The 25,932-nt window shown below is 44.6% G+C and overlaps 1 protein-coding gene across 1 annotated transcript in view; it reads right to left on the reverse strand.

Annotated features, from left to right (window-relative positions):
* Nucleotides 1-25,932, reverse strand: part of LOC145528465 (uncharacterized) — a 59,495-nt gene that overhangs the window by 14,044 nt on the left and 19,519 nt on the right. The window contains exon 5 of the mRNA XM_081546822.1: nucleotides 19,207-19,316. Within this exon, the coding sequence (XP_081402948.1) occupies nucleotides 19,207-19,316 (110 nt within the window). The remainder of the gene's footprint in view (nucleotides 1-19,206; nucleotides 19,317-25,932) is intronic.

Genomic DNA, 25,932 nt, shown 5'->3' on the forward strand with positions numbered 1-25,932 from the left:
TCTGTGGATGGACCTCTTCTCGTGTCTGTCTCTTGGCATCTGGAGGCCCCACTGCAGTGAACGTTGGGGTGCATGAATCATTCTCAGTGATGGTTTTTCATAACAGAGGCCTAAGTGTGGATATTAAATTCCTAGGCTTAGCTCTCTTGAAATTTTTAGTTCTGGCCAGTGGAGGCTGTTCTTTCTAGGGGCTATTGTCAATGTCCATTCCCACGGCACTTGTTGGAGGGTTCTGTCATCTCCCTGCTGTCTCCACCATTTACTGTTTGCAGACAGTCAGGATGGTTGTTCTGTCAGATGGGATCTGATTTCTTGTTGTCATTTTGATTGCCATTCCTCCTGTCATAATCAGGGCTGCTGAGCATCTTGGTTCTGGCTGATTGGATTTGGGTTTTTTTTTTTTAAAGGGTGTGAGCAAAATTTACCTGTTGCTATTGGCTTGTTAAAAGTTGGCTGTTTTTGGAATTTATTTCTGCAAAACCTGCTGAAAGACCTTTCCTGAGGGCAGCCATCCCTAAGGGCATCACAGGCCTTCCCTGTGAATTGAAAGTGCGGTTAGAACCGTCGTCACGTTGTGGTTACAGGAATGTCCACGAGGCGGCAGCACTTCTTCATGCCCATGTTTGGTTCCACCTTCAACCAGAACCTTGGTGGAGTTGGCTCCCTGGGCCGTGAATGAGAGTGGAATACGACTGAGCAAACACCCAAGGGTTTGCGTCTCCCTACTTCTTACCCCTAAAGCTTTACCCCTTCCCTCCAGACTCATGCCTACCTGGGGCACTGCTCCCTGCTGAGGTGCCTAGGAGGCTGCACTCTCGGGAAGGAGGCTTCAGCTGGTGTCCCCAATACCAGGACCCTGGACACTTGGTGACTTTACTCGGTATCCTCAAGGCCAGAGGGTCAGGCCACCATCGCTGGGGTGCACTAGGGATTCTGGTCTCAGCCAGAAAAAACCAGACAGTACAGGTTTAAGAGGCTTCTCTCTGAAGGGCACCCTGCCGGGCCATCTCGACCTGCCACAGGCCAGCCCTGGGACTCAGGTTTCCTCATGGTCCCGGAAGGGGATAACAGCCCAAGTCTCGGAGGTTGGAGGGAATAAAGTAGGCGTTACTTTCCTTTCCTTTTCCTTAGTCTCATCCCCATGCTATGTTGAAGTCCAGTCCATCTGAAGTTTGTGCTGTCCTCAGAGTACAACGAAATGATTTGGTTATGACAGATACATTCAGCATATGTGTAGTTGTTTTGGTTTTTTTTCCATGGAGTTTATTGAACAAGGTCCTGTAAGGTTCTCTATTCTGATCATCAGGTCCCTGTGGACTATTTATTAGAGATACAGATTTTTTGCACATATGCAAGGAATCAAGGAAGGAAATAGTCCTTGTAGATTATCTGTTCCAGCAACAGATTTCTATGTATATGTTAGAGATTAATACTTCTGTGTATATGTGCATGGAAGGAAGGAAGGCCGGAGATAAGCCTTGTGAATTAGCTCATACAGATAGAGATTTCTGGATATATGTTGCATATACAGATTTCAGTGCCTATGTGAAAGGAAGGATGGAAGGAAAGAAGGAAGGGAGGAGGAGATAATCCTTGTGGATTACCTATTTCAGACACAGATTTCCATGGATACATTAGTACTGACCTCCTAATTCATCCCTGGCTCTCCCCCCCCGCCCCCCTCCCCGTCCCCTTTGGAATTCTGGGTTTGTGTTTGCATCTCGGCGTCTCTATGTTGTAAACGACTTTCTCTTTTTTTTTCAGTTTCACCCTCCAGGACATCTGCTATTTTCTTCCTCTATTGCTGATTTCTCTTAGCATATTTTCCTCCAAGGTCCATCACTGTGGGGACCATTGGCCTAATTTCATAATTTCAGTGTCGATTTTTCAAGTCTGAGTAAATAGCCCATTTTATATTTGTACTACATTGGTTTAAGATTTCATCTGTCACTGGACCTTATCTTGGGTCTGTGTCTTGGCAATTGGAGGTACCACTGCAGTGAACATTGGGGTACGTTTTTCCTTTTGAATGATGGTTTTTCTTACTATAGGCCCAGGTGAGAGTATTAGAATCCCTGGTTTAGCTGTCTTGAAATTTTTTCTTCTGGCCTGTGGAGGCTGTCCTGTCAAGGGGTTGTTTCCCATGTCTGTTCTCAGGGAACATGAAAGAGGGTTCCTTCACCTTGTTGCATCAGTTCAGTTGCTCAGTTGTGTCTGACTCTGCTAGCCTGAGGACTGCAGCACGCCAGGCCTCCCTGTCCATCACCAACTCCCAGAGCTTGCTCAAACTCATGTCCATCGCGTTGGTGATGTCATCCATCCGTCTCATCCTCTGTTGGCCCCTTCTCCTCCCACCTTCAATCTTTTCTAGCATCAGGGTCTTTTCAAATGAGTCAGTTCTTTGCATCAGGTGGCCAGAGTATTGGAATTTCAGCTTCAGTATCAGTCCTTCCAATGAATATTCAGGACTGATTTTCTTTAGGATGGACTGGTAGGATCTCCTTGCAGTCCAAGGGACTCTCAAGGGTCTTCTCCAATACCACAGTTCAAAAGCTACAATTCTTCAGTGCTCAGCTTTCTTTATAGTCCAACTCTCACATCCATACGTGACTACTGGAAAAAACATGGCTTTGACTAGACGGACCTTTGTTGGCAAAGCAATGTCTCTGCTTTTTAATATGCTGTCCAGGTTGGTCATAACTTTTCTTCCAAGGAGTGTCTTTTAATTTCATGGCTGCAGTCACCATCTTGTTGCATGGAGAAAATCAATTCTGACTCCATGTTGAAAACTTTTTTTGACTTGCTTTTCATTGCTTTAATTATTATAATTGCACTCAAAGGTTTGCCTGAAGGTCCCTACCCCCCTGCTTGACTGTAAACTAAAGTGCCTTTGTTCAGCTCAGGGAGAGTTTGTCCCTGCCCACCTGTAAATAGAAGAGATTAACACACCCTTTCAGAAGGCTTTTCGGTCCCTTGGAAATGTTTTCCAAGACTGAAGACCCTCTCAATTTACTTCCCCACTGCATCTCCCTCTCCTTCTGCCTTTTGATTTTAGTTCCTCATTGCTTCTTTCTCTCTGGCCTATAAAACAACCTGGCATCCAGACCCCAATACGATGGTTAATTTGAGGCGCTAGCCTGCCATCTTCTCAGTCTGCTGGCTCCCCGATTAAAGTCCCTTCCTTGCCTCAACACCTCATCTCTCAGATTCATTGGCCTATTGTGTGGTGAGCAGAGTGACCTTGGACTTGGGAACAATTGGGCTTAGCCTGCCCCGATCAGGGAATACTGGGGCAAGACCCTAGCAGCTGCTGGGATCATTTGTTGTCCTGAAGTTCTTTCCTTCACAATTCCCTGAAGTGGCACCAGCCACCCCCAGCACTTGGCAGTTGAGACAAGGAACTGACAAACTTCTAGAGTCAAAGGACTCAATTTCATTTGTAGGGTAAGTATACGCAATTCGATAGCAATTCAGCCAGTATGTTTTTTTGTGTCCTTTTGTGTTAAGAGCCAATCAGTTCGATTTTGGAGGGCAAGTTGCTCCAGTGTGCACATGGAAACATATTTTCTCCTCAATCTGGGCTTTTCTTTTACAGGATAAACAAATTCGGTTGGGTTCCCATTTGCAGAGGAGAAGTGTTGCTGGACTCTACCTTGAACAGGTTCATTGGGAACTAGTCCTCTTGGGGCATGCCTACCATAGTTGCAAGTAGCTCAGTTGTAGGGTAACTGTATTTACCTGATTTGGGAACTGGTCCAGTTGGAATTGGTTCTGCTGCTGCTGCTGCTAAGTCGCTTCAGTCGTGTCCAACTCTGTGCGACCCTATAGATGGCAGCCCACCAGGCTCCCCCGTCCCTGGGATTCTCCAGGCAAGAACACTGGAGTGGGTTGCCATTTCACTTTTCACTTTCATGCACTGGAGAAGGAAAGTGAAGTCACTCAGTTGTGTCCGACTCTTCACGACCCCGTGGACTGCAGCCTACCAGGCTCCTCCGTCCATGGGATTTTCCAGGCAAGATTACTGGAGTGGGGTGCCATTGCCTTCTTCAGACTGGTTCATTTGGGAGGTAAATCTTGTGGGGGTGGGGTAGCCTAGTGGGAATAGTTCGTTTGTTTTATAGGGTAAATTTATTACCCAATCTGGGAATCAGTTCATCTGGATGCATTGATGCTAGAATGTGTGCCGGTTTTTTTGGAATCTGTCTGGGTCTTCTGTGTTTGGCATTATACAGCTGATAAAAGTGGGAAAACGTTCATCTATCCCAAAGGTAAGATCTATGGGGTGCACATTAGATACGTTAAGATCAGGAGAACAAAGCCCCTGAATGGTTCAAAATTAAACAATCTGGCCTCATAGTCACCCACGAGCTGAGTGTCAGACCTCTAGTTAGACACAGGCTGAGCATTTGCCCAGGTGCCTCATAGACAACATGAGCTGAGCATCTGCCTAGAGGCCTCACAGACACACACAAGATGAGGGTCAGTCTTTAGGTCTGTAGTCTGACGGGAGCTGAGTGTCTGCCTACAGGTCTCACAGACACACATGAGATGAGCATCTGCCTGGAGGCCTCAAAGATAAACACAAGCTTCGAATCTGATAAGAGGCCTGTGTATAGACAAAGTCTAAGCGTCTGCCTAGAGGCTACATAGACCCACACAAGCTAAGCGTGTGCCTAGAGAACTCATAGACACACACGAGCTGAGCTTCTGAATGGAGGCCTCATAGAAACACAGGAGGTTAGCATCTGCCTAGAGGCCTCAGACACACACATGAGCTGAGAGCCTGACCAGAGGCCTCACGGACAGACAATAGGTGGGTGTCAGCAGAGAGGTCTCAGAGACACACACGGGTTGAGCATTATTTTCAGATCTCTAGATAAACACGAGCTGAGTGTCAGCCTACAGACTTCACAGACACACACAACCTGAGCGTCGGCTAGGGCCTCTATATAGACACAGGCTGAGCATTATTAGAGATCTGATAGTCACACTGAAGTTGAGCGTCAGTGAGAGGCCACTGTAGAGACACAGGCTGAGAATCTGCCTAGAGGTTTGTAGACGCACACGAGCTCAGCATCTGCCTAGAGGCCTTGCAGACACATAAGACCCGAGGGTCTGCTTAGAGGTGTCATAGCCACACAAGAGCTGAGGGTCTGCCTAGAGATGTCATAGACACACAAGAGCTGAGGGTCTGCCTAGAAGCCTCACAGACACACACAAGCTGAGCCTTTGCATCGAGACCTCATAGACACACACAAGTTAAGTGCACAGCCAAAGGCCTCATAGACAAGAGCTGAGCATCTGCCTGGAGGCCTCATATACACACATGAGCTGAGCTTATGCCTATAAACCTCATAGACGCACATCATCTGGGCATCTGCTTAGAGGCTTCATAGAAACACAGGAGTTGAGCATCTGACTAAAGGCCTCATAGACACACGAACTGAGCATCTGCCCAGAAGCCTCACAGACACACAGGAGCTGAGCATCTGCCTAGCGCCCTCACGGACACACTGAGCTGAATGTATGGCCAGAGGCCTCAGCAGACAACTGCCCTCAGGAAAGGTCCTGTGGCAGGTATTGCAGAAATTCCAAACACAGCCGACTTTTAAGAAGCCAATTGCAAAGGTCAGTTTTCCTCACAACCTTTAAGGAAAGAAAAAAAAAGGAAAGAACCCAGATGGCCACAGGATAAGATGCTCAGCATCCTGAATTATTACAGGAGCAGTACTGATCAAAATGACAACAAGAAGTCACATCCTGTCTGACAGAATGGCCATCCTAATTGCTAATAGGTATATAACTTCTTGCTAAAAACTAGCAAGGGGGCACTTTTTCTTGCCGCCTTCTGATGTCTATGTCAGATGCTTTCTCTATCTCTTTTATACTTTAATAAAACTTTATTACACAAAAGCTCTGAGCGATCAAGCCTCATCTCTGGCCCAGATTGAATTCCTCTCCTCTGGAGGCCAAGAGTCCCGGTGTCGTTCATGGCTCATTGTGGCAACCTTTCACTTCCATGCATATATACACAGAAGTATTTGTTTCTAACATATTCAGAGAAATCTATCGCTGGAATAGATAATCTACAAGGACTACTTCTTTGGTTCCTTGCACATGTACAAAAAAATCTGTATCTCTAATACATACTCCACAGGGACCTGAAGATCAGAATAGAGAACATTACTGAACCTTGTTCAATAAACTCTATGGCAAAAAAATCAAAACAAAAAAACACTACACATATGCTGCATGTATCTGTTGTAACTGAATCAATCAGTTCATTGTACACTGAGGACAAGCTCAAAACAACAAATGGACTAGACTTCAACAGAGCATCGGAATGAGACTAAGGAAAAGGAAAGGAAAGTAATGCCTACGTTATTCCCTGCCTCCTCCAAGACATGGGCTCTTATCCCATCCCCGGACCTGAGGAGGTTCAGTCCCAGGGCTGGACTGGGGATGGGTAGAGACAGCACAGCAGGGTGCCCATCATAGCGACTCCTCTTAAACCTGTACAGTTTGGTTTGTCCTGTCTTGGACCAGAATCCCTAGTGAACCCAAATCCTACTGGCCCGACCCTCTGACTTTGAGAAACACAGGAAATCACCCAGACCCCAGGTCTCCTGGTGCTTGGGTCCCCAGCTCAAGACTCCTTCCTGAGAGCACAGCCCCCTAGGCATCTCAGCAGGGAGTGGTGCCCCAGGTAGGCATGAGGCTAGAGGGGAGGAGTGAAACTTCAGGGGGGAAGAAGTGGTGAGACAGAAGGGCTTGGGTGTTTGCTCAGGCACATTCCACTCTAATTCACAGCCCAGGAAGTCGACTTTCCTTAAGGCTCTGGTTCCAGGTGGAACCAGAGTTGGGCATGAAGAAGTGCTGCCGCCTTGTGGACATATCCTGTAACAACAACTTGCCCACCAGTACTGACTGGCTCCTCCAATTCAAAAGGCCCACGGGGCTGCTAATGACAGCTGCCCTCAGGAAAGGTCCTGGGGCAGGTATTGCAGAAATGAATTCCAAACACAACTGACTTTTAAGAGGCTAATTTCAAAGGTCAATTTTCCTTGAACCCTTTTAGGAAAGGAAAAAAAAGAAAAACCCAAATGCCTACACAACAAGATGAGGACATGAGCTGAGAGTCTTTCTAGATGCCTCATAGTCACAGATGAGGTGAGCGTCTGCCTTGAGGCCTCATAGACACACATGAATTGAGCAAGAGCATTGAGGCCTCTAGATAAACACGAGCTGAGCATCTGCCTAGAGGCCTCTAGACAGACCTGAGTTGAGCATCTGCCTAGAAGCCTTATAGTCAAACATGTGGTCAATATTTGCTTAGAGGTCCCATAACAAAAGGTACGCTGTTTGTGTACGTCATAATTGAATCAGTAGGCTGTATACTAACCTGAAGCAAAAAACTAGAGATTAAAGAAACGTGAAAGAAAGAAAAGGAATGCCTATTTTCTTTCCTCTGAACTCCCTGACTTGGGCTGTTAACCCATCCCTGGAGCCTGAGTAGGCTTGGGTCCCATGGCTGGACTAGATGGGGATGGGACAGCCGGGCAGGGTGTCCTTAATTGACCTCCCTTCTAAACCCATACTGTCTGAATTGGTTGGCTGGGAACAAGTCCCCATGGCACCCAAAAGATGGTAGCTCAGTCCTCTGACCTCCAGGACCATAGAAAATTCACCTCACTTCTTGATTTCCTCATGGTCAGTCCCCAGTTCCTGCCTTCTTCCTGAGATGCAGCCTCCTAGGCACCTCAGCAGGCTGCTGTGGCCCAAGTGGGGAGGTGTCTAAAGGGGAGGGTGGAGCTTTAGGGGAAGAAGTAGTGAGACACAGGCCCTTGAGTGTTTGCTCAGACACTTTCCACTGTAATTCACAGCCCAGGAAGCTGGTTTTTCCTAAGGATCTCTTTGCTCCAGGAACAACAGTTGGGCATGAAGAAATGCTGCTGTCTTTTGGACATTTCCTATAAATACAATTTGACCAGCAGTGCTTAACTGCATGTCCAGTTCACAAGACCAAGGGGGCTTTTAATAAGAGCTGCCCTCAGGAAACGTCCTATGGTGGGTACTGCAGAAAAATTTCCAAACACCTTCAACTTTCAAGAAGTCAATTGGGACATGTCAATTTCCTCAAATCCTTTATGGAAAAGAAAAAAGAAAAAAAAAAACCCAAATGGCCACAGAACAAGATATTCAGCATCATAATTATTAAAGGAGGAATGATCATCAAAACAATAACAAGAAATCAGATCCCACCAGTCCTAATGGATATCCTCAAAGGTCTACAAACAGTAAAAGCAGGAGAGAGCCAGGACATGACCGAACCCCGCTGCACGGGTGGTGGGGATGGACACGGCCATCACCTCAGAGAAGACAGCCTCAGCACGGTGAAGAGAGCAAAGCCTGGTATCCGCATCCACGGCGGGGCCTGTGTCCCCGAGAAAACCGTCATTCAGAAAGACACGTGCACCCCAACATTCACTGCTGCACTGCTTGCTGTAGCCAAGACACAGAGCCTCAAGGGGTCCTCTGACAGAATAAAGCTGATTGCAGACGCGGCGCACAAATACCTTGGTGCTAGTCGGACTCACACAAGCAGCACTAAAATGATGAAATTATGGACTATGTGAGATCATACACTAACTGTATTCAGCCAGGCAGGAAGAGGAGAGCGTATGATGTTCCTTCTAGGCAAATAAAAAAGTGATATATACAAACTAATTTACAACACAAAAGAGACTCTGAAAATTTAAAGAGAAACAAGGAATTACCAAAAAAAAAAAAAAAGAATAAATAGCCAGGGATGAATTATGAATTAAGGACTACTGTATACACAGAAACCTGTATCTGTAAGAGGTATTTCACAAGGATTCTCTCCTTCCTTCCCGTCCCTCCTTCCATCTACCTTCCTTCCACATATACACTTAAGTCTGTATCTCTAACATATACACCAAAAACCGTGTCTGTAATAGATGATTCACAGTGAATATCTCCTTCCTTCCTTCCACATATACACAAACCTATACCTGATGAGATGGTTGGATGGCATCACCAACTTAGTGGACATGAGATTGAGAAAGTTCCGGGAGATGGTGAAGGACAGAGAAACCTGGCGGGCTGCAGTCCATGGTGTCACAAAGAGTCAGACATGACTGAGCAACTGAATAACAAAAAATGGATAATTCAAAGGATTATCTCCGTCCTCCTTTCTTTCACATATACAAAAAATCTGTATCTCTAATAGATACTAGGGGTTCCTTGGTGGCTCAAAGGTAAATAATATGACGGCAATGTGGGAGCCTGCATTCAACTCCTGGATCTAAAAGATCTCCAGACGGTAATGGCTATCCATTCCAGTTTTCATGCCTGGAGAATCCATGGAAAGAGGAACCCAGAGGATTACAGTCCTTGGTGTCGCATGCAGTCAGAATGGATACTTCAGAAGGACATAGTATTCAGCACAGGGAGCTTGCTCAACCTTGTTCAATAATCTTTATGGCAAAAAATTGAAAAAAGAACAGATATGCTGTACGTATGTCATAACTGAATCAGGAGCCTGTACACTGACAACAAGCACAAAACTGCGAAACAAATATAGGTCAATATTGTATCGCCATGATATTAAAGAGAAGGGAAGACTGTTGCCTGTTTTATCCCCTCCGATCTCCCTGACTTGGGCTGCTTTCCAATCCCTGGAATCTGACCAGGCTTGGGTCCCCATGATTGTCCTGGAGAGGGGTCGAGACAGTCAGGGTGGGTGCCCTTAATTGAGCCCCTCTTAAACCAATCTGGTTTGCTCTGGCTGGGACCATAGACCCTAGTGCACCCAAAGGATGGTGGCTTGACGCTCCAGCCACAAGGACCTTGGAAAAGTCACCTAGCCTCCAGGTCTGCTGGTTCTGGGGTCCCCAGCTGAAATCTCTTTCCAGAGTGCAGCCTCCTAGGCTCCTAAGCAGAAAGCAGTGTCCCAGGTTGGGATGAGTCTGAAAGGAAGGGTGAAGCCTTAAGGGGGAGAAGCAGTGAAACACAAGGCCTTGGTGTTTCTCAGGCACATCCCCCTCTTATTCACAGCCCAGGAAGCCGACTCTCCTGAAGTCTCAGTTTGCCTGAAGAACCACAGTTGGACTGGGGGCTTCCCTGCTAGCTCAGCTGGTAGAGAATCTGCCTGCAATGCAGGAGACCCCGGTTTGGTTCCTGGGTCAGGAAGATCCCCTGGAGAAGGGAAAGGCTACCCACTCCAGTATTCTTGGGCTTCCCTGGTGGCTCAGCTGGTAAAGATACCTCCTGCAATGGGGGAGGCCTGGGTTTGATCCCTGGGTTGAGCTAATCCTCTGGAGGAGGGCATGGCAACCTACTCCAGTATTCTTGCCTGGAGAATCCCCATGGAAAGGGTAGCCTGGCGGGCTACAATCCATGAGGTAGCAAAGAGTGGGACACGACTGAGGGACTAAGCACCAAGTTGGACATGAAATAGTGCTGCCGCCCCGTGGACATTTCCTGTAACTACAGCTTAAACACCTTGCTTACTGTCACCTCCATTCACAAGGACTGTGGGGTTGCTAATGACAACTGCCCTCAGGAAAGGCCCTTGGGGAGTTATTGAAGAAAAACAACTGACTTTCAAGAAGCGAACTGCAACAGGCACATTTTCTTCTCACACTTTAAGGAAAAATAAAGAAGATAAACAATCCCCAAAAGGACACAGGTCGAGATGCCAGCATCCCTAATTACTACATGAGGAATACCAATCAAAATAACAAGAAATCTAATCACACTAGTTAGAATGGTCATACTAAGAAGTCTACAAATAAATGCAGTAGTGGGCTGGCAAGAGATGTAACACCCCCTGCTCCCTGCCTGACTCTGTTGCTGGGATTGACATTGGCAACAGCCACCGAAAGGACAGCCTCCCCATGCAAGGAAAAAAAAACTTTCAAAGGAGTGAAGCCTAGGATCTGACATACACACACCTGCTCATATATCCCATGAAAAACATGATTTCAAAAGACACATGCTCCCCAACGCTCACTGCAGCACTACTTCTTGCAGCTGAGACACAGAAATGAGAAAACGTTCACCGACAGATTAAAGATGAAAGCAAATGTGGGACACATATATAGTGGGCTGTTCCTCATGCATGAAAAGTCACCACTGAAATTATGAGATTATGCCACTGGTAACTACAAGAATGGACCCTGGAGGATCATACACTAAGTGAAGTCAGCTAGAGACAGAGGAAGATAAAATAATATGATATCTATTACAGGCAAAATTTTAAAAATATACAAAGGACCTCATTTAAAACACAAAATACTCACTGAGAATTCAGTCACAATCAATCAATCTCAAAAAAGTAACAATAAATGGGCAAGGATAAAATCAGAGGTCCAGAATAACACATACACAGGAATCTGTATCTGTAATGATGATCCCCCCTTCAAGGATCACTGCCTTGTTGTGGCAAAGGGACTTGCATAACTCATTGAAGCTATGAGCCATGCCACCCAAGATGAATGGGTCATACCGGAGAGTTCTGACAAAACGTGATGCACTGGAGGAGAGAATGGCAAACCACTCCAGTCTACTTGCCGTGAGAAACTCATGAACCTGCTGTTAAAGAATGTAGTGAGTGCAATGGAATTCCAGTAGAGCTATTCAAAACCAGAGAGGATGATGCCCTCAAGGTGTTGCATTCCATATGTCAGCAAATCTGGAAGACCCATCAGTGGTCACAGGACTGGAAAAGGTCAATCCTCATCCCGATTCCCAAGAAGGGTAGTACTAAAGATGTGCTAACTATCAGACAGTTGCACTCATCTCCCATGCTAGTAAGATCAATGCTTAAAATCTTGCATGCTAGGCTTCAGCATTATGTGAACCAAGGACTTCAAGATGTCCAAGCTGGGTTTAGGAAAAGAAGAGGAACTAGAGATCAAATTGCCAACATTCGTTGGATCATAGAGAAAGCAAGGGAATTCCAGAAAAACATCTACCTCTGTTTCATCAACTACTCTGACTGCATGGATCATAACAAACTGTGGAAAGCTCTTAAAGAGATAGGAATGAATACCAGACCATCTCACCTGTCTCCTGAGAAACCTGGATGCTAATCAAGAAACAATAGTTAGAGCCCTGTATGAACAACTGATGGGTTCAAGATTGAGAAAGGAGGATGACAGGGCTGACTGTTGTCATCCTGTTTCTTTAGCCTGTATGCTGAGCGCATCATGAGCAATGCAGGGCTGGAGGAGTTACAAGCTGGAATCAAGATAAGTGGGAGAAACATCAAGAATCCCAGATATGCAGATGATACCACTCTAAGGGCAGAAAGTGAAGAGGAACTAAAGATCCTCTTGGTGAGGGTGAAGGAACAGAGTGAAAGAGTCAGCTTAAAACTCTATATTAGAAATACTCAGATCATGGCATGTGGCCCCATTACTTAATGGCAAATAGAAGGGGAAAAGGTGGAAATCATGACAGATTTCCTCTTCTTGGGCTCCAAAATCACTGTGGATGGTGACTGCAGTCATGAAGTGAGAAGATGATGATTTCTTGGCAGGGAAGCTATGACAGACCTAGAAAGTGTGTTGAAAACCAGAGATGTTACTGTGTTGACAAAGGTCCAAATAGTCAAGGCTATTGTCTTCCCTTTGGTCACATACGGTTGTGAGAGCTGGACCATGAAGAAGGCAGAACTCCAAAGAATTGATACCTTCAAACTATGGTCCTGGAGAATACTCCTGAAAGTCTCTTGGACAACAAGGATATCACACCAGTCAATCTTAAGAGAAATCAACCCTGAGTACTTATTGGAAGGAGTGATGCTGAAGCTCCAGAATTTTGGTCATCTTATACAAACAGCTGACTCATTGGAAAAGTCCCTGATGCTGGGAAGGATTGAGAGCAGAAGAAGAGGGTGTCAGAGGATGAGATGGTTGGATGGAATCACCAGTGCAATGGACATGCTGCTGCTGCTGCTGCTAAGTCGCTTCAGTCGTTTCCGACTCTGTGAGACCCCATAGATGGCAGCCCACCGGGGTCTCCCGTCCCTGGGATTCTCCAGGCAAGAACACTGGAATAGACATGAACTTGGGCAAGTTTTGGGAGATGGTCAGTGCCAAGGATGGCCTGATATGCTGAGGTCCATGGGGTTGCAGAGTCGGCCATGAAACAACTAAACAGACATTTCTCCAAAGAAGACATACAGATGGTTAACACACACATGAAAAGATGTTCAACATCACTCATTATCAGAGAAATGCAAGTCAAAACCACAAAGAGGTACCATCTCACGCCGGCCAGAATGGCTGCTATCAAAAAGTCTACAAAAAATAAATGCTGGAGAGGGTGTGGAGAAAAGGGAACCCTTTTACACTGTTGCTGGGAATGCAAACTAGTACAGCCACCATGGAGAACAGTGTGGAGATTCCTTAAAAAACTGGAAATAGAACTTCCATATGACCCAGCGATCCCACTGCTGGGCAAACACACCAAGGAAACCAGAATTGAAAGAGACACATGTACCACAATGTTTGTTGCAACACTGTTTACAATAGCTGGGACATGGAAACAACCTAGATGTCCATCAGCAGATGAATAGATAAGAAAGCTCTGGGACATATACCCAATGGAATATTCAGCTCAGTTCAGTCACTCAGTCATGTCCGACTCTTTGCGACCCCATGAATTGCAGCACACCAGGCCTCTCTGTCCATCACCAACTCCCGGAGTCCACCCAAACCCATGTCCATCGAGTCGGTGATGCCATCCAACCATCTCATCCTCTGTCGTCTCCTTCTCCTTCCGCCCCCAATCCTACCCAGCAATAGGGTCTTTTCCAATGAGTCAACCCTTCGCATGAGGTGGCCAAAGTATTGGAGTTTCAGCTTCAACATCAGACCTTCCAATGAACACCCAGGATTGATCTCTTTTAGGATGGATTGATTGGATCTCCTTGCAGTCCAAGGGACTCTCAAGAGTCTTCTCCAACACCACAGTTCAAAAGCATCAATTCTTTACTCAGCTATTAAAAAGAATGCATTTGAATCAGTTCTAATGAAGTGGATGAAACTGGAGCCGATATACAGAGTGATGTAAGTCAGAAAAAAAACCACCAATATAGTATATTAACACATATATATGGAATTTAAAAAGATGGTAACAATAACCCTATATGTGAGACAGCAAAAGAGACACAGATGTAAAGAACAGACTTTAGACTCTGTGGGAGAAGGCGAGGATGGGATGATTTGAGAGAATAACATTGAAACAGGTGTATTACCATATGTGAAATAGATTTCCAGTCCAGGTTTAATGCATGAGACAGGGCACTCCGGGCTGGTACACTGAGACAACCTGAGGGATGGGATAGGGAGGGAGGTGGGAGGGGGGTTCAGGATGGGGAACACATGTACACTCTTGGCTGATTCATGTGACTGTTTGGCAAAAACCACTCAGTTCAGTTCAGTCACTCAGTCATGTCCGACTCTTTGCGACCCCATGAATTGCAGCACGCCAGGCCTCCCTGTCCATCACCAACCCCCAGAGTCCACCCTAAACCATGTCCATCGAGTCAGTGATGCCATCCAACCATCTCATCCTCTGTCGTCCCCTTCTCCTCTTGCTCCCAATCCTTCCCAGCATCAGGGTCTTTTCCAATGAGTCAACCCTTCGCATGAGGTGGCCAAAGTATTGGAGTTTCAGCTTCAACATCAGACCTTCCAATGAACACCCAGGATTGATCTCTTTTAGGATGGATTGATTGGATCTCCTTGCAGTCCAAGGGACTCTCAAGAGTCTTCTCCACCACCACAGTTCAATAGCATCAATTCTTCAGTGCTCAGCTTTCTTCACCGTCCAACTCTCACATCCATACATGACCACTGGAAAAACCATAGCCTTGACTAGATGGACTTTTGTTGGCAAAGTAATGTCTCTGCTTTTAAATATGCTATCTAGGTTGGCCATAACCTTCCTTCCAAGGAGTAAGCGTCTTTTAATTTCATGGCTGCAGTCACCATCAGCAGTGATTCTGGAGCCCCCAAAAATAAAGTCTGACACTGTTTCCCCATCTATTTCCCATGAAGTGATGGGACCAGATGCCATGATCTTAGTTTTCTGAACGTTGAGCTTTAAGCCAACTTTTTCACTCTCCTCTTTCACCTTCATCAAGAGGCTCTTTAGTTCTTCTTCACTTTCTGCCATAAGGGTGGTGTCATCCGCGTATCTGAGGTTATTGATATTTCTCCTGGCAATCTTGATTCCAGCTTGTGTTTCTTCCAGCCCAGCGTTTCTCATGATGTACTCTGCATATAAGTTAAATAAGCAGGATGACAATATACAGCCTTGACGTACTCCTTTTCCTATTTGGAACCAGTCTGTTGTTCCATGTCCAGTTCTAACTGTTGCTTCCTGACCTGCATACAGGTTTCTCAAGAGACAGGTCAAATGGTCTGGTATTGCCATCTCTTTCAGAATTTTCCACAGTTTCTTGTGATCCACACAGTCAAAGGCTTTGGCATAGTCAATAAAGGAGAAATAGATGTTTTTCTGGAACTCTCTTGCTTTTTCGATGATCCAGCAGATATTGGCAATTTGATCTCTGGTTCCTCTGCCTTTCCTGAAACCAGCTTGAACATCTGGAAGTTCACAGTTCACATATTGCTGAAGCCTGGCTTGGAGAATTTTGAGCATTACTTTACTAGCATGTGAGATGAGTGCAATTGTGCGGTAGTTTGAGCATTCTTTGGCATTGTCTTTCTTTGGGATTGGAATGAAAACTGACCTTTTCCAGTCCTGTGGCCACTGCTGAGGTTTCCAAATTTGCTGGCATAATGAGTGCAGCACTTTCACAGCATCACCTTTGAGGATTTGAAATAGCTCAACTGGAATTCCATCACCTACACTAGTTTTGTTCGTAGTGATGCTTTCTAAGGCCCACTTTACTTCACATTCCAGGATGTCTGGCTCCAGGTGAGTGATCACACCATCGTGATTATCTGGGTCGTGAAGATCTTTTTTGTACAGTTCTTCTGTGTATTCTTGCCACCTCTTCTTAATATCTTCTGCTTCTGTTAGGTCCATACCATTTCTGTCCTTTATCGAGCCTATCTTTGCATGAAATGTTCCTTTGGTATCTCTAATTTTCTTGAAGAGATCTCTAATCTTTCCCGATCTGTTGTTTTCCTCTATTTCTTTGCACTGATCGCTGAGGAAGGGTTTCTTATCTCTCCTTGCTATTCTTTGGAACTGTGCATTCAGATGGGAATATCTTCCCTTTTCTCCTTTGCTTTTCGCTTCTCTTCTCTTCCCAGCTATCTGTAAGACCTCCTCAGACAGCCATTTTGCTTTTTTGCATTTCTTTTCCATGGGGATTTTCTTGATCCCTGTCTCCTGTACAATGTCACGAAACTCTATCCATAGTTCATCAGGCACTCTGTCTATCAGGTCTAGTCCTTTAAATCTATTTGTCCCTTCCACTGTATACTCATTAGGGATTTGATCTAGGTCATACCTGAATGGTCTAGTGGTTTTCCCTACTTTCTTCAATTTAAGTCTGAATTTGGCAATAAGGAATTCATGATCTGAGCCACAGTCTGCTCCTAGTCTTGTTTTTGCTGACTGTATAGAGCTTCTCCATCTTTGGCTGCAAAGAATATAATCAATCTGATTTCGATGTTGACCATCTGGTGATGTCCACGTGTAGAGTCTTCTCTTGTGTTGTTGGAATAGGGTGTTTGCTATTACCAGTGGGTTCTCGTGGCAAAACTATTAGCCTTTGCCCTGCTTCATTCTGTACTCCAAGGCCAAACTTGCCTGTTACGCCAGGTGTTTCCTGACTTCCTACTTTTGCATTCCAGTCCCCTATAATGAAAAGGACATCTTTTTTGGGTGTTAGTTCTAGAAGGTCTTGTAGGTATTCATTGAACCATTGAACTTCAGCTTCTTCGGCGTTACTGCAATATTGTAAAATAATTAGCCTCCAATAAAAATAAATAAATTTACAAATAAAAAAGAATTGTCATCTTCACACACACAAAGAGAGTCGGCCATGCCTGGGCAACTGAACAACAATGATACCACAAGGATTATCCTCTCCTTACTCTCTTCCTTTCAAATATATACAGAAATCTGTATCTCCAACATATACAAGAAATCTCTCTGCCGATATTATAACTATCTCTTATAGATAATTCACAAAGATTATCTCCTCCCTTCCTTTATTCCATAATCACAAAAAAATCTGTATATCTAATAGATAATCCAGAAGGACATGATTTTCTGCAGAGTGAACTTTGCTCAACCTTCTGAAATAACGTTTGGCAAAATAATCCCCCCAAAATGTGATAGGCTGTATATATGTGTCATCACTGAATTAGGCAGCTGTTACTGACAAGAAGTGCAAAACTGGAGATTAAAGAAAAGTAAAAGATCATCGAAAAAGCAAGATAGTTCCAGAAAAATATCTACTTCTGCTTCATTGACTATGCCAAAGCCTTTGACTGTGTGGATCACAACAAACTGTGGAAAATTCTTAAAGAGATGGCAATACCAGACCACCTGACCTGCCTCCTAAGAAACCTGTATGCAGGTCAGGAAGCAACAGTTAAAACTGGACATGGAACAACAGACTGGTTTCAAATTGAGAAAGGAGTACATCAAGGCTGTATATTGTCACCCTGCTTATTTAACTTATATGCAGAGTACATCATGAGAAACGCTGGGCTGGATGAAGCACAAGCTGGAATCAAGATTGCCGGGAGAAATATCAATAACCTCAGGTTTGCAGATGACACCACCCTTATGGCAGAAAGCGAAGAAGAACTAAAGAGCCTCTTGATGCAAGTGAAAGAGGAGAGTGAAACTGTTGGCTTAAAACTCAACATTCATAAAAGTAAGATCATGGCATCTGGTCCCATCACTTCATGGCAAATAGATGGGGAAACAATGGAAACAGTGAGAGACTTTATTTTGGGGGAGGATCCAAAATGACTGCAGATAGTGACTGCAGCCATGAAATTAAAAGATGCTTGCTCTTTTGAAGGACAGTTATGACCAACCTAGACAGCATATTAAAAAGCAGAGACATTACTTTGTCAACATAGGTCCATCTAGTCAAAGCTATGGTTTATCCAGTAGTCGTGTATGTTAAGAGTTGGAGTATAAAGAAAGCCGAGTGCTGAAAACTTGATGCTTTTGAACTGTGGTGTTGGAGAAGACTCTTGAGAGTCTCTTGGACTGGAAGGAGATCCAGCCAGCCCATCCTAAAAGAAATCAGTCCTGAATATTCATTGGAAGGACTGATGCTGAAGCTGAAACTCCAATACTTCAGCCACCTGATGTGAAGAACTGACTCATTTGAAAAGACCCCAATGCTGGCAAAGATTGAAGGCAGGAGGAGAAGGGGCTGACAGAGGATGAGATGGTTGGACGGCATCACCGATGGATATGAGTTTGAGTAAACTCCAGGAGTTGGTGAAGGACAGGAAAGCCTGACGTGCTGCAGTCCATGGGGTTGCAAAGAGTTGGACATGTCTGAGTGACTGAAATGAAAAGTAGGAAAAGGAATGCCCATTTGTTCCCTCCAACCTCCCTGACTAGGGCTGCTATCCCATCCCTGGATCCTGAGCAGGCGTGGGTGCCCATGCTGGACTGCTTGGGGTACAGACAGCAGGCAGGGTGCTGGTAACAGAGCCCCCCACCCAAACTGTACTGTCTGGTTTGCGTGGCTGGGAACAAAGTCCCAGGGCACCTAAAGGATGGTGGCCCAACCCTCTGACCTCCAGGACCTTGGAAAACCACCTAGACTCTAGGTCTCCTGGTGCTCTGGTGCCCAATTCAAGCTGCCTTCCTGACAGTGGAGCCTCCTCGGCCCCTCGGCAGGGTGCTGTGGCTCAGGTTGGGAGGAGTCTAGAGGGGAGGGGTGAAGATTTAGGGGGAGAAGTACTGAGACCACGCCCTTGAGTGTCTCCCTAGATCCTGCACCTGGGGTTGCATGATCCTTGGTTAGGACATCAGGTCTCTGCTGGTTAGACCCCTAAAGTGGAAATGAATGGGTTCCTGTAAACTCCTGGTATGGTAGAAAGAAGTGTAGGGTCTGTCTCCTCTCCCCTTAGTTGTTTAAAGTCCTCCTCTTTTCCTTTTGGTTCTGTGGGATTTTTTTGCTGCTTTGAAAGCTCATGCTAGAGGTGAACACACTACCTCGTGTCTGGCAGGCTCTGTCTTTCTTGTCCCGCTGAGGTGTTGAGAAAACAGGAGAGCTGGGCTGGGAGACGAGGGGCAGCTCTGTTCTCCTCGGAGGAGAGAGTCGACTGGAAGGAGAGCACAGCCGCAGCCTCACCTGCTGCCCATTGACTTTTTGTCCGATCCCTGTGCCCTGGAACCAATTCACCAGGTGAACCTGCCTCCCTACTCAACCTGAATGTGCTGGAAAATTGGAATAATTACCAGGTAGCCCACCTAATGGAGAAGTAAATGGCAACTCACTCTAGTATTCTTGCCTGGAGAATCCCAGGGACAGGGGAGCCTGGTGGGCTGCCGCCTATAAGGTCACACAGAGTTGGACACGACTGAAGCGACTTAGCAGCAGCAGCAGCCCACCTAAAGAATCTCCAGGAGCCCCAGGGAAGGTGAACCTAGCAGGGGGAAAGACTAAGAGCCTGACCGCAGCACTCACCCCTGGGAGGGCCATGGAGCCCCACTCAGAGAAGAGCACAGTTACCCATAGAAGCCCACCTCAGCTCCAGACCCCAGACATCTGAGCAGTGACATTCAGATGCAGGCATGGAGTTTTCCAGGACAGAGGCCAGGCCAGGTCTCTAACCAGGTGTGCATGTCCTAGTGCACACAGAATAGTCAGGTCTAAATGTTCTCACTGCACAAAGCACATGATGTCATTCAAACATAATCAGTGTAGACTATATATATATATATATATATATACACACACTTGATATATGAAGTAAAGGAAATCCTACCAATTTCATATATGAAATATGCACTTACTTGTTCATATATGAAATACAGCAAAGTCTACCACTTTCATTGATGAAATATGCAGCTCTCCTTTCATATATAAAATATAGAAAATTTTACTTTTCAATTTGTGCCTGCTTTCATATATGAAATATAGAAAATTCAACCACTTTTATATATGATTTATGGACCTCTATCTTCACATGAAATATAGAAAATTCCCTTTTCAGAGATGAAATATGCACACAAAATTTCATATGTTAAATATAGAAAATAATAACATAATGCTATTTTCAGCAACATGGACCTAGAGATTATTCTACTAAGTGATGTAAGTCAGAAAGACAATGACAAATACCATATGATTTCACTTATATGTGGAATCTAATATATGATGCAAATGAATTTGTCTATGAAACACAAACCACCTCACTGATATAGAGAACTAATGGTTATCAGTGCAGAGAGGGAGGTGGAGGGGCAAGATAGGGGTAGGGGAATAAGAGATGCACACTGCTGCTGCTGCTGCTGCTGCTGCTGCTAAGTCGCTTCAGTCGTGTCCAACTCTGTGCGACCCCACAGATGGGAGCCCACCAGGCTCCCCTGTCCCTGGGATTCTCCAGGCAAGAATACTGGAGTGGGTTGCCATTTATCTGTAAAATAAATAAACTACTATGACACAGTATACAGCGGAGTGAGATAAAGCCATTATTTTGTGATAATTAGAGTATTTATTAATTGTGTGATACCTTTAAATAGAATATTCCATAAACAGATTGAATAACTATGTGGTACACCCAAAACAAATATAGGAAGGTAAATCAACTGTTCTTCTGTTTAAAAATATTGTTGATGGCTAGCTACAAACCGGAGAAGGCAATGGCACCCCACTCCAATGTTCTTGCCTGGAGAATCCCAGGGACGGCGGAGCCCGGTGGGCTGCCTTCTATGGGGTCGCTAAGAGTCAGACACGGCTGAGCGACTTCACTTTCACTTTTCCCTTTCATGCCCTGGAGAAGGAAATGGCAACCCACTCTAGTATTCTTGCCTGGAGAATCCCAGGGACGGCGGAGCCCGGTGGGCTGCCTTCTATGGGGTCGCACAGAGTCGGAAACGACTGAGGCGACTTAGCAGCAGCAAAGCAATAAAGATTATGGTCTTTGGACCATCAAAAACTCTGTCTCCTTTCTTTTCCTTTCGCCGACGCCGTTCATCCCTTGGGGACCCCTGGACCAGCTGGAGCGGGACTCCGGCAATGCGGTACACCCAAAACAAATATAGGAATGTAAATCAACTGTTCTTCTGTTTAAAAATATTGTTGATGGCTAGCTACAAACTGGAGAAGGCAATGGCACCCCACTCCAGTGTTCTTGCCTGGAGAATCCCAGGGACGGTGGAGCCTGGTGGGCTGCCGTCTATGGGGTCGCACAGAGTCGGACACGACTGAAGCAACTTAGCAGCAGCAGCTACAAACACAAAAAATAATCAACAACAAAAGTTAGCAACATAAAACTGGGGTATGTTTAAAAATAGAAGATTCCATCCATCAAGAAGTTAATTTTGATGAGATTTAAAATAACCATGTAAAGTAGTTTAGTCTGTTAAAATTTGCTTCACAAAGAACTAATTAGTCAAGTCAAGCCAATGAATCTAACTACAGAATATGGTTTTTTGAAAACTGCTTGTTTCAATGTTCTCTAACAAAAACTTTATTTAATGTTATTTTTGATGCCTACATATTGATTTCAGTTCACAATGCCCTATAAATAAAAGTCACTTAGCAATCTTCTCGGAAAAGACAATGGCAACCCACCCAGCACTCTTGCCCAGAAAATCCCATGGACGGAGGAGCCTGGTAGGCTGCAGTCCATGGGGTCGCGAAGAGTCGGACATGACTGAGCGACTTCACTTTCACTTTCCTGCATTGGAGAAGGAAATGGCAACCCACTCCAGTGTTCTTGCCTGGAGAATTCTAGGGATGGGGGAGCCTGGTGGGCTGCCGCCTATGGGGTCTCACAGAGTCGGACACGACTGAAGAGACTTAGCAGCAGCAGCAGCAGTCTTCTGGTTTCAAATTAAGACTTTCATATGTATTAAGACATAAGACAGTATACTTGACTTACAAGAGTTATTTTAAGTCTTTAAAAGCAGTACTCAAAAGGCACAATGATTTTCATTCTCTTCCCTGGACTGGTATTTGCAAATCTACTAAATCAAAAGCTCTGGAACTGCCATCTGACAATTTCAGTTCATAAGCCCTCCAGGTGATTCTGAAGCACTGAAGCACACTGAAGTTTGAGAACTATTGCCCTAGAAACCCAGGCAAAATTCACATTTTACCAAGCCCAAGCTGTAAGACTTAGTATCATTATAAATTACAGTAAATTTTTGATTCTTTTGCTTAAAGAACAATAACAAATGTGTTCACTCTACAAATGTAAATACCTATATTTTCATATATAAAATATAGAAAATTCTATTTTCATATGTGAAATATGCAGTGGTATTTTCATATATGAAATATAGAAAATTCCATTTTCACATGTGAAATATGCACCTATATTTTCTATATGAAATATAGAAAACTCAATTTTCATACTGAAATACATATTTTCATATGTGAAATATAGAAATTCTATTTTCATACATGAAATATGCACCTATATGTTCATATATAAAATACAGAAAATTCTACTTTCATATATGAAATATGCACCTATATGTTCATACATGAAATACAGAAATATAGACCTGGGTTTGATCTCTGGGTCAGGAAGTTCTCCTGGAGAAGGGAATGTCTACCCGCTCCAGGATTTTTGCCTGGAGAATTCAATGGACAGAGGAGCCTGGCAGACTATACTTGCTCCTTGTGTGGAAAGCTATGACCAAGCTAGACAGCGTTTTCAGAAGCAGAGACACCACTTTGCGGACAAAGGTCTTTGTAGTCAAAGCTAACAGCCAAGACAGGGAAGCAAGCTAATTATAGAAGCACACGTGATGGAGACAGGAGGTGGGGTCCATGTGCACAATGCAACACAGCTCAACCATACAAAGTAAGATATAATGCGAAGTCTAACCACAGAAAAGGAAGCAGACATGGTCATTCCAGATACCAGTATCACGTGACATCACTTCTAGGTGTAACCTAAAAATGGATACAAATGAACATCTTTCGAAAAGAGACACAGCCTCAAAGACTTAGAAGGGAAATTTCCAGTCACCAAGAATATAAGATGTGGGGCAGGGAGAAATGAGCTGCTTCAGACTAAGATATGCACATAACCATTTCTAAAGTAAGACTCCAGGACCCACTGCATAACACAAGGAATCTTACACAACACTAATGTAATCACGTATATGGAAAAAGAACCCCCCCAAAACACATATACATCTATGTGGAAGTGAACCAGCTGCAGCACGTTGAAAAGGGAAAAAACAAAACAAAAAACCAACAAGATTTTAATTCACCTATATACTCTAGTTCAAATAATAGATTAAAAACAAAAAAAAAAAAAAAAAAGGGAAAAAAATGCTAACTCTATTCCCTCTAGGCAATAGTGACCTGGACTGGAGTCACATCCCTGGAGCCAGATTGGCTTGCGTCCCAAGGCTGGAGAGTCCTGGAGCTGAGGGAAGTGGGAGCATATGGCAGGCAGTGTACCTCCAAAACGGACCTGGAGTATCTCTTCCTCTCTGCACAGCCCCCAACCTCCAGATACAGGCAGGAGAAATTAAGAGCTTGGAGTTAACATACACATTAGTACGTGTCAGATAGTTGATCCAGAAGTAACTACCGAAAAGCAGAGGGAAGTTTATTGAACACATTGTAATCACCTAAATGCGAAAAAGGACCTGAGAGACAATAGATAAACATCTATGCATAATTGAATCGAGTTCCTGTACACCTGAAACAAAAACATCAGAAATCAACTATATTCCGACATAAAATTACAAGGAAATTACAGAATTTAAAAAAAGGAAAGATTGTAGTTTGGAGAAGTGCTGCCGCCTTGTGGTCATTTTCCGTAACAACACCATGCAGAGCTGTGCTGCCGGGTATTGAATATTCACAAGGATCCAGGGGCTGGAAGCAAAAAACGCCTGCCCCTAAGAAACGTCCTAAAAGTGGTCATTGAAAAAGAATTCAAAAGAGGACAGCGTTCAAGACCCAACTCCAAGAGCTAATTCACACCCTTTAAAAAAATCACGTGAAAAGATGGAAACATCCCAGAATAAAAGAGAGATGCAAATCTAAGCTGCAGCGAGGTATTACATCACACCGGGAGGAATGGCCCTTGTCAAACACTCTAAAATCAACAAGTGCTGCAGGGGGTGTGGAGACGAAGGGAACCCTTCTCCGCTGATGCCTGGGATGTAAACTGGTAGCAGCCACTATGAAGGACACTCGGAAGGTTTCTTCAGCCATAAAGATGGGAGTAAGGTTAGAATACTCCCTGACACCATACTCAAAAATAAATTCCAAATAGTATATCTAAGGACAAGGACGGATACTAGGAAATTCTTGAGAAAAATATAAACAGGACATGATTTGACATACATTACAGCAAATTCTTTGTGGATCCGTATCTTAGGATAATGAACAATAAGCTACAAACCAGAAAAAGGGACTGATTAGCTTTAAAAGCACTTGAATACAAAAGGAAATAAAAAATGAAACATGAACACAAGGAATTCATCTCCAAAATATACAAACAGTCCCAGCCACTCGGTATCAAAAAATGCATACACCACTAGAAAAAAAAGGGATGAAGTTTGAATTGAAAACGGAGTGTTCAAATGACAGGATAAAAACAGAATAAACAACAAAAGATGCTGACTCTATTCCCCTCCGTCCTTGGTGACCTGGGCTGCTGTCACATCCATGAAGCCTGGGCAGCCTTGTTTCCCAAGGATGGACTGTCACGGGGCTGTGACGGACCTGCGGAGGATGTGCCAGCCAATGAGCCCTGGGCCATGAGCCTGGCTAGCTTACTCCCCTCTGCATGGGCCCACAACCTCCAGATCCAGGAGGGTTCTCCTGCAGTGAAACTATGCCTACTGCAGCCAAAGGATGTGGAGTCTCTGGGCTGAAAGAGCTTTGAAAAGCCCCGTGGGCTCCATGTCTCCTAGTGGTTGTATTTCCACCTGCAGCCTCCTTCCTTAGGGTCATCCCACCTATGGATGAAAGCACCCTCCCCAGAGTGGTGTGGCAGGAACTGGGATTTGGCCAGGGAACAGGGGTAAGGAAGGAAGAAGGAATGGGACACAAGCTTTAAGTGCTTAATTGTCAATCCAGGAACAGGACTTTCCCCGAGGCTCTGGTTCCCCCAGTAATCAGAGATGAGCATAAAGACATGCTGCCACCTTGTGGCCATTTCCCATAACAACAACTTTGAAACCATTGCTCAGGGGCACTGAATATTCCCAAGGCCTGCAGGGCTGTGAGTAAAAAATACCTGCCCTCAAGAAATGTCCTAGGGGAGGTCATCAGAAGAATATTCAAAACAGGGAAGATGTTTTGAATATTTATTCAAGAAGCCAACTTGAATAAGTACGTTTAACTCACACCGTTTATAAAAAAACACGTGAAAAAATGTCAACATCACTAAATATGAGAGAAAGGCAAATCAAAACTTCAATGAGGTATCACCTCACACTGATCAGAATGGCCAGAGGCAGAAACTCTACAAACAATAAATGCTGGAGCGAGTGTAGAGCACACGGAACCCTCCCACACTGATGCTGGGACTGGAAATTGGGAGAAGCCACTGTGGAGGACACGGGGCAGGTTCCTTAGCATGAAAGTGAGAAGGAAATTAGACTCCCTAACACCATACACAGACATAAGCTGCAAATAGATTAAAGACCTAAATAAAAGGACAGATATCATGAAACTATTGAAGAAAAAGTCAGAACACACCTTGACATAAAATGTAGCATTTGTGATCCATC

Source organism: Giraffa tippelskirchi, chromosome 12 (genome assembly GCF_054371585.1).
Source record: "Giraffa tippelskirchi isolate mGirTip1 chromosome 12, T2T-mGirTip1v1.2.pri, whole genome shotgun sequence".
NCBI classification, from domain to species: Eukaryota; Metazoa; Chordata; class Mammalia; order Artiodactyla; family Giraffidae; genus Giraffa; species Giraffa tippelskirchi.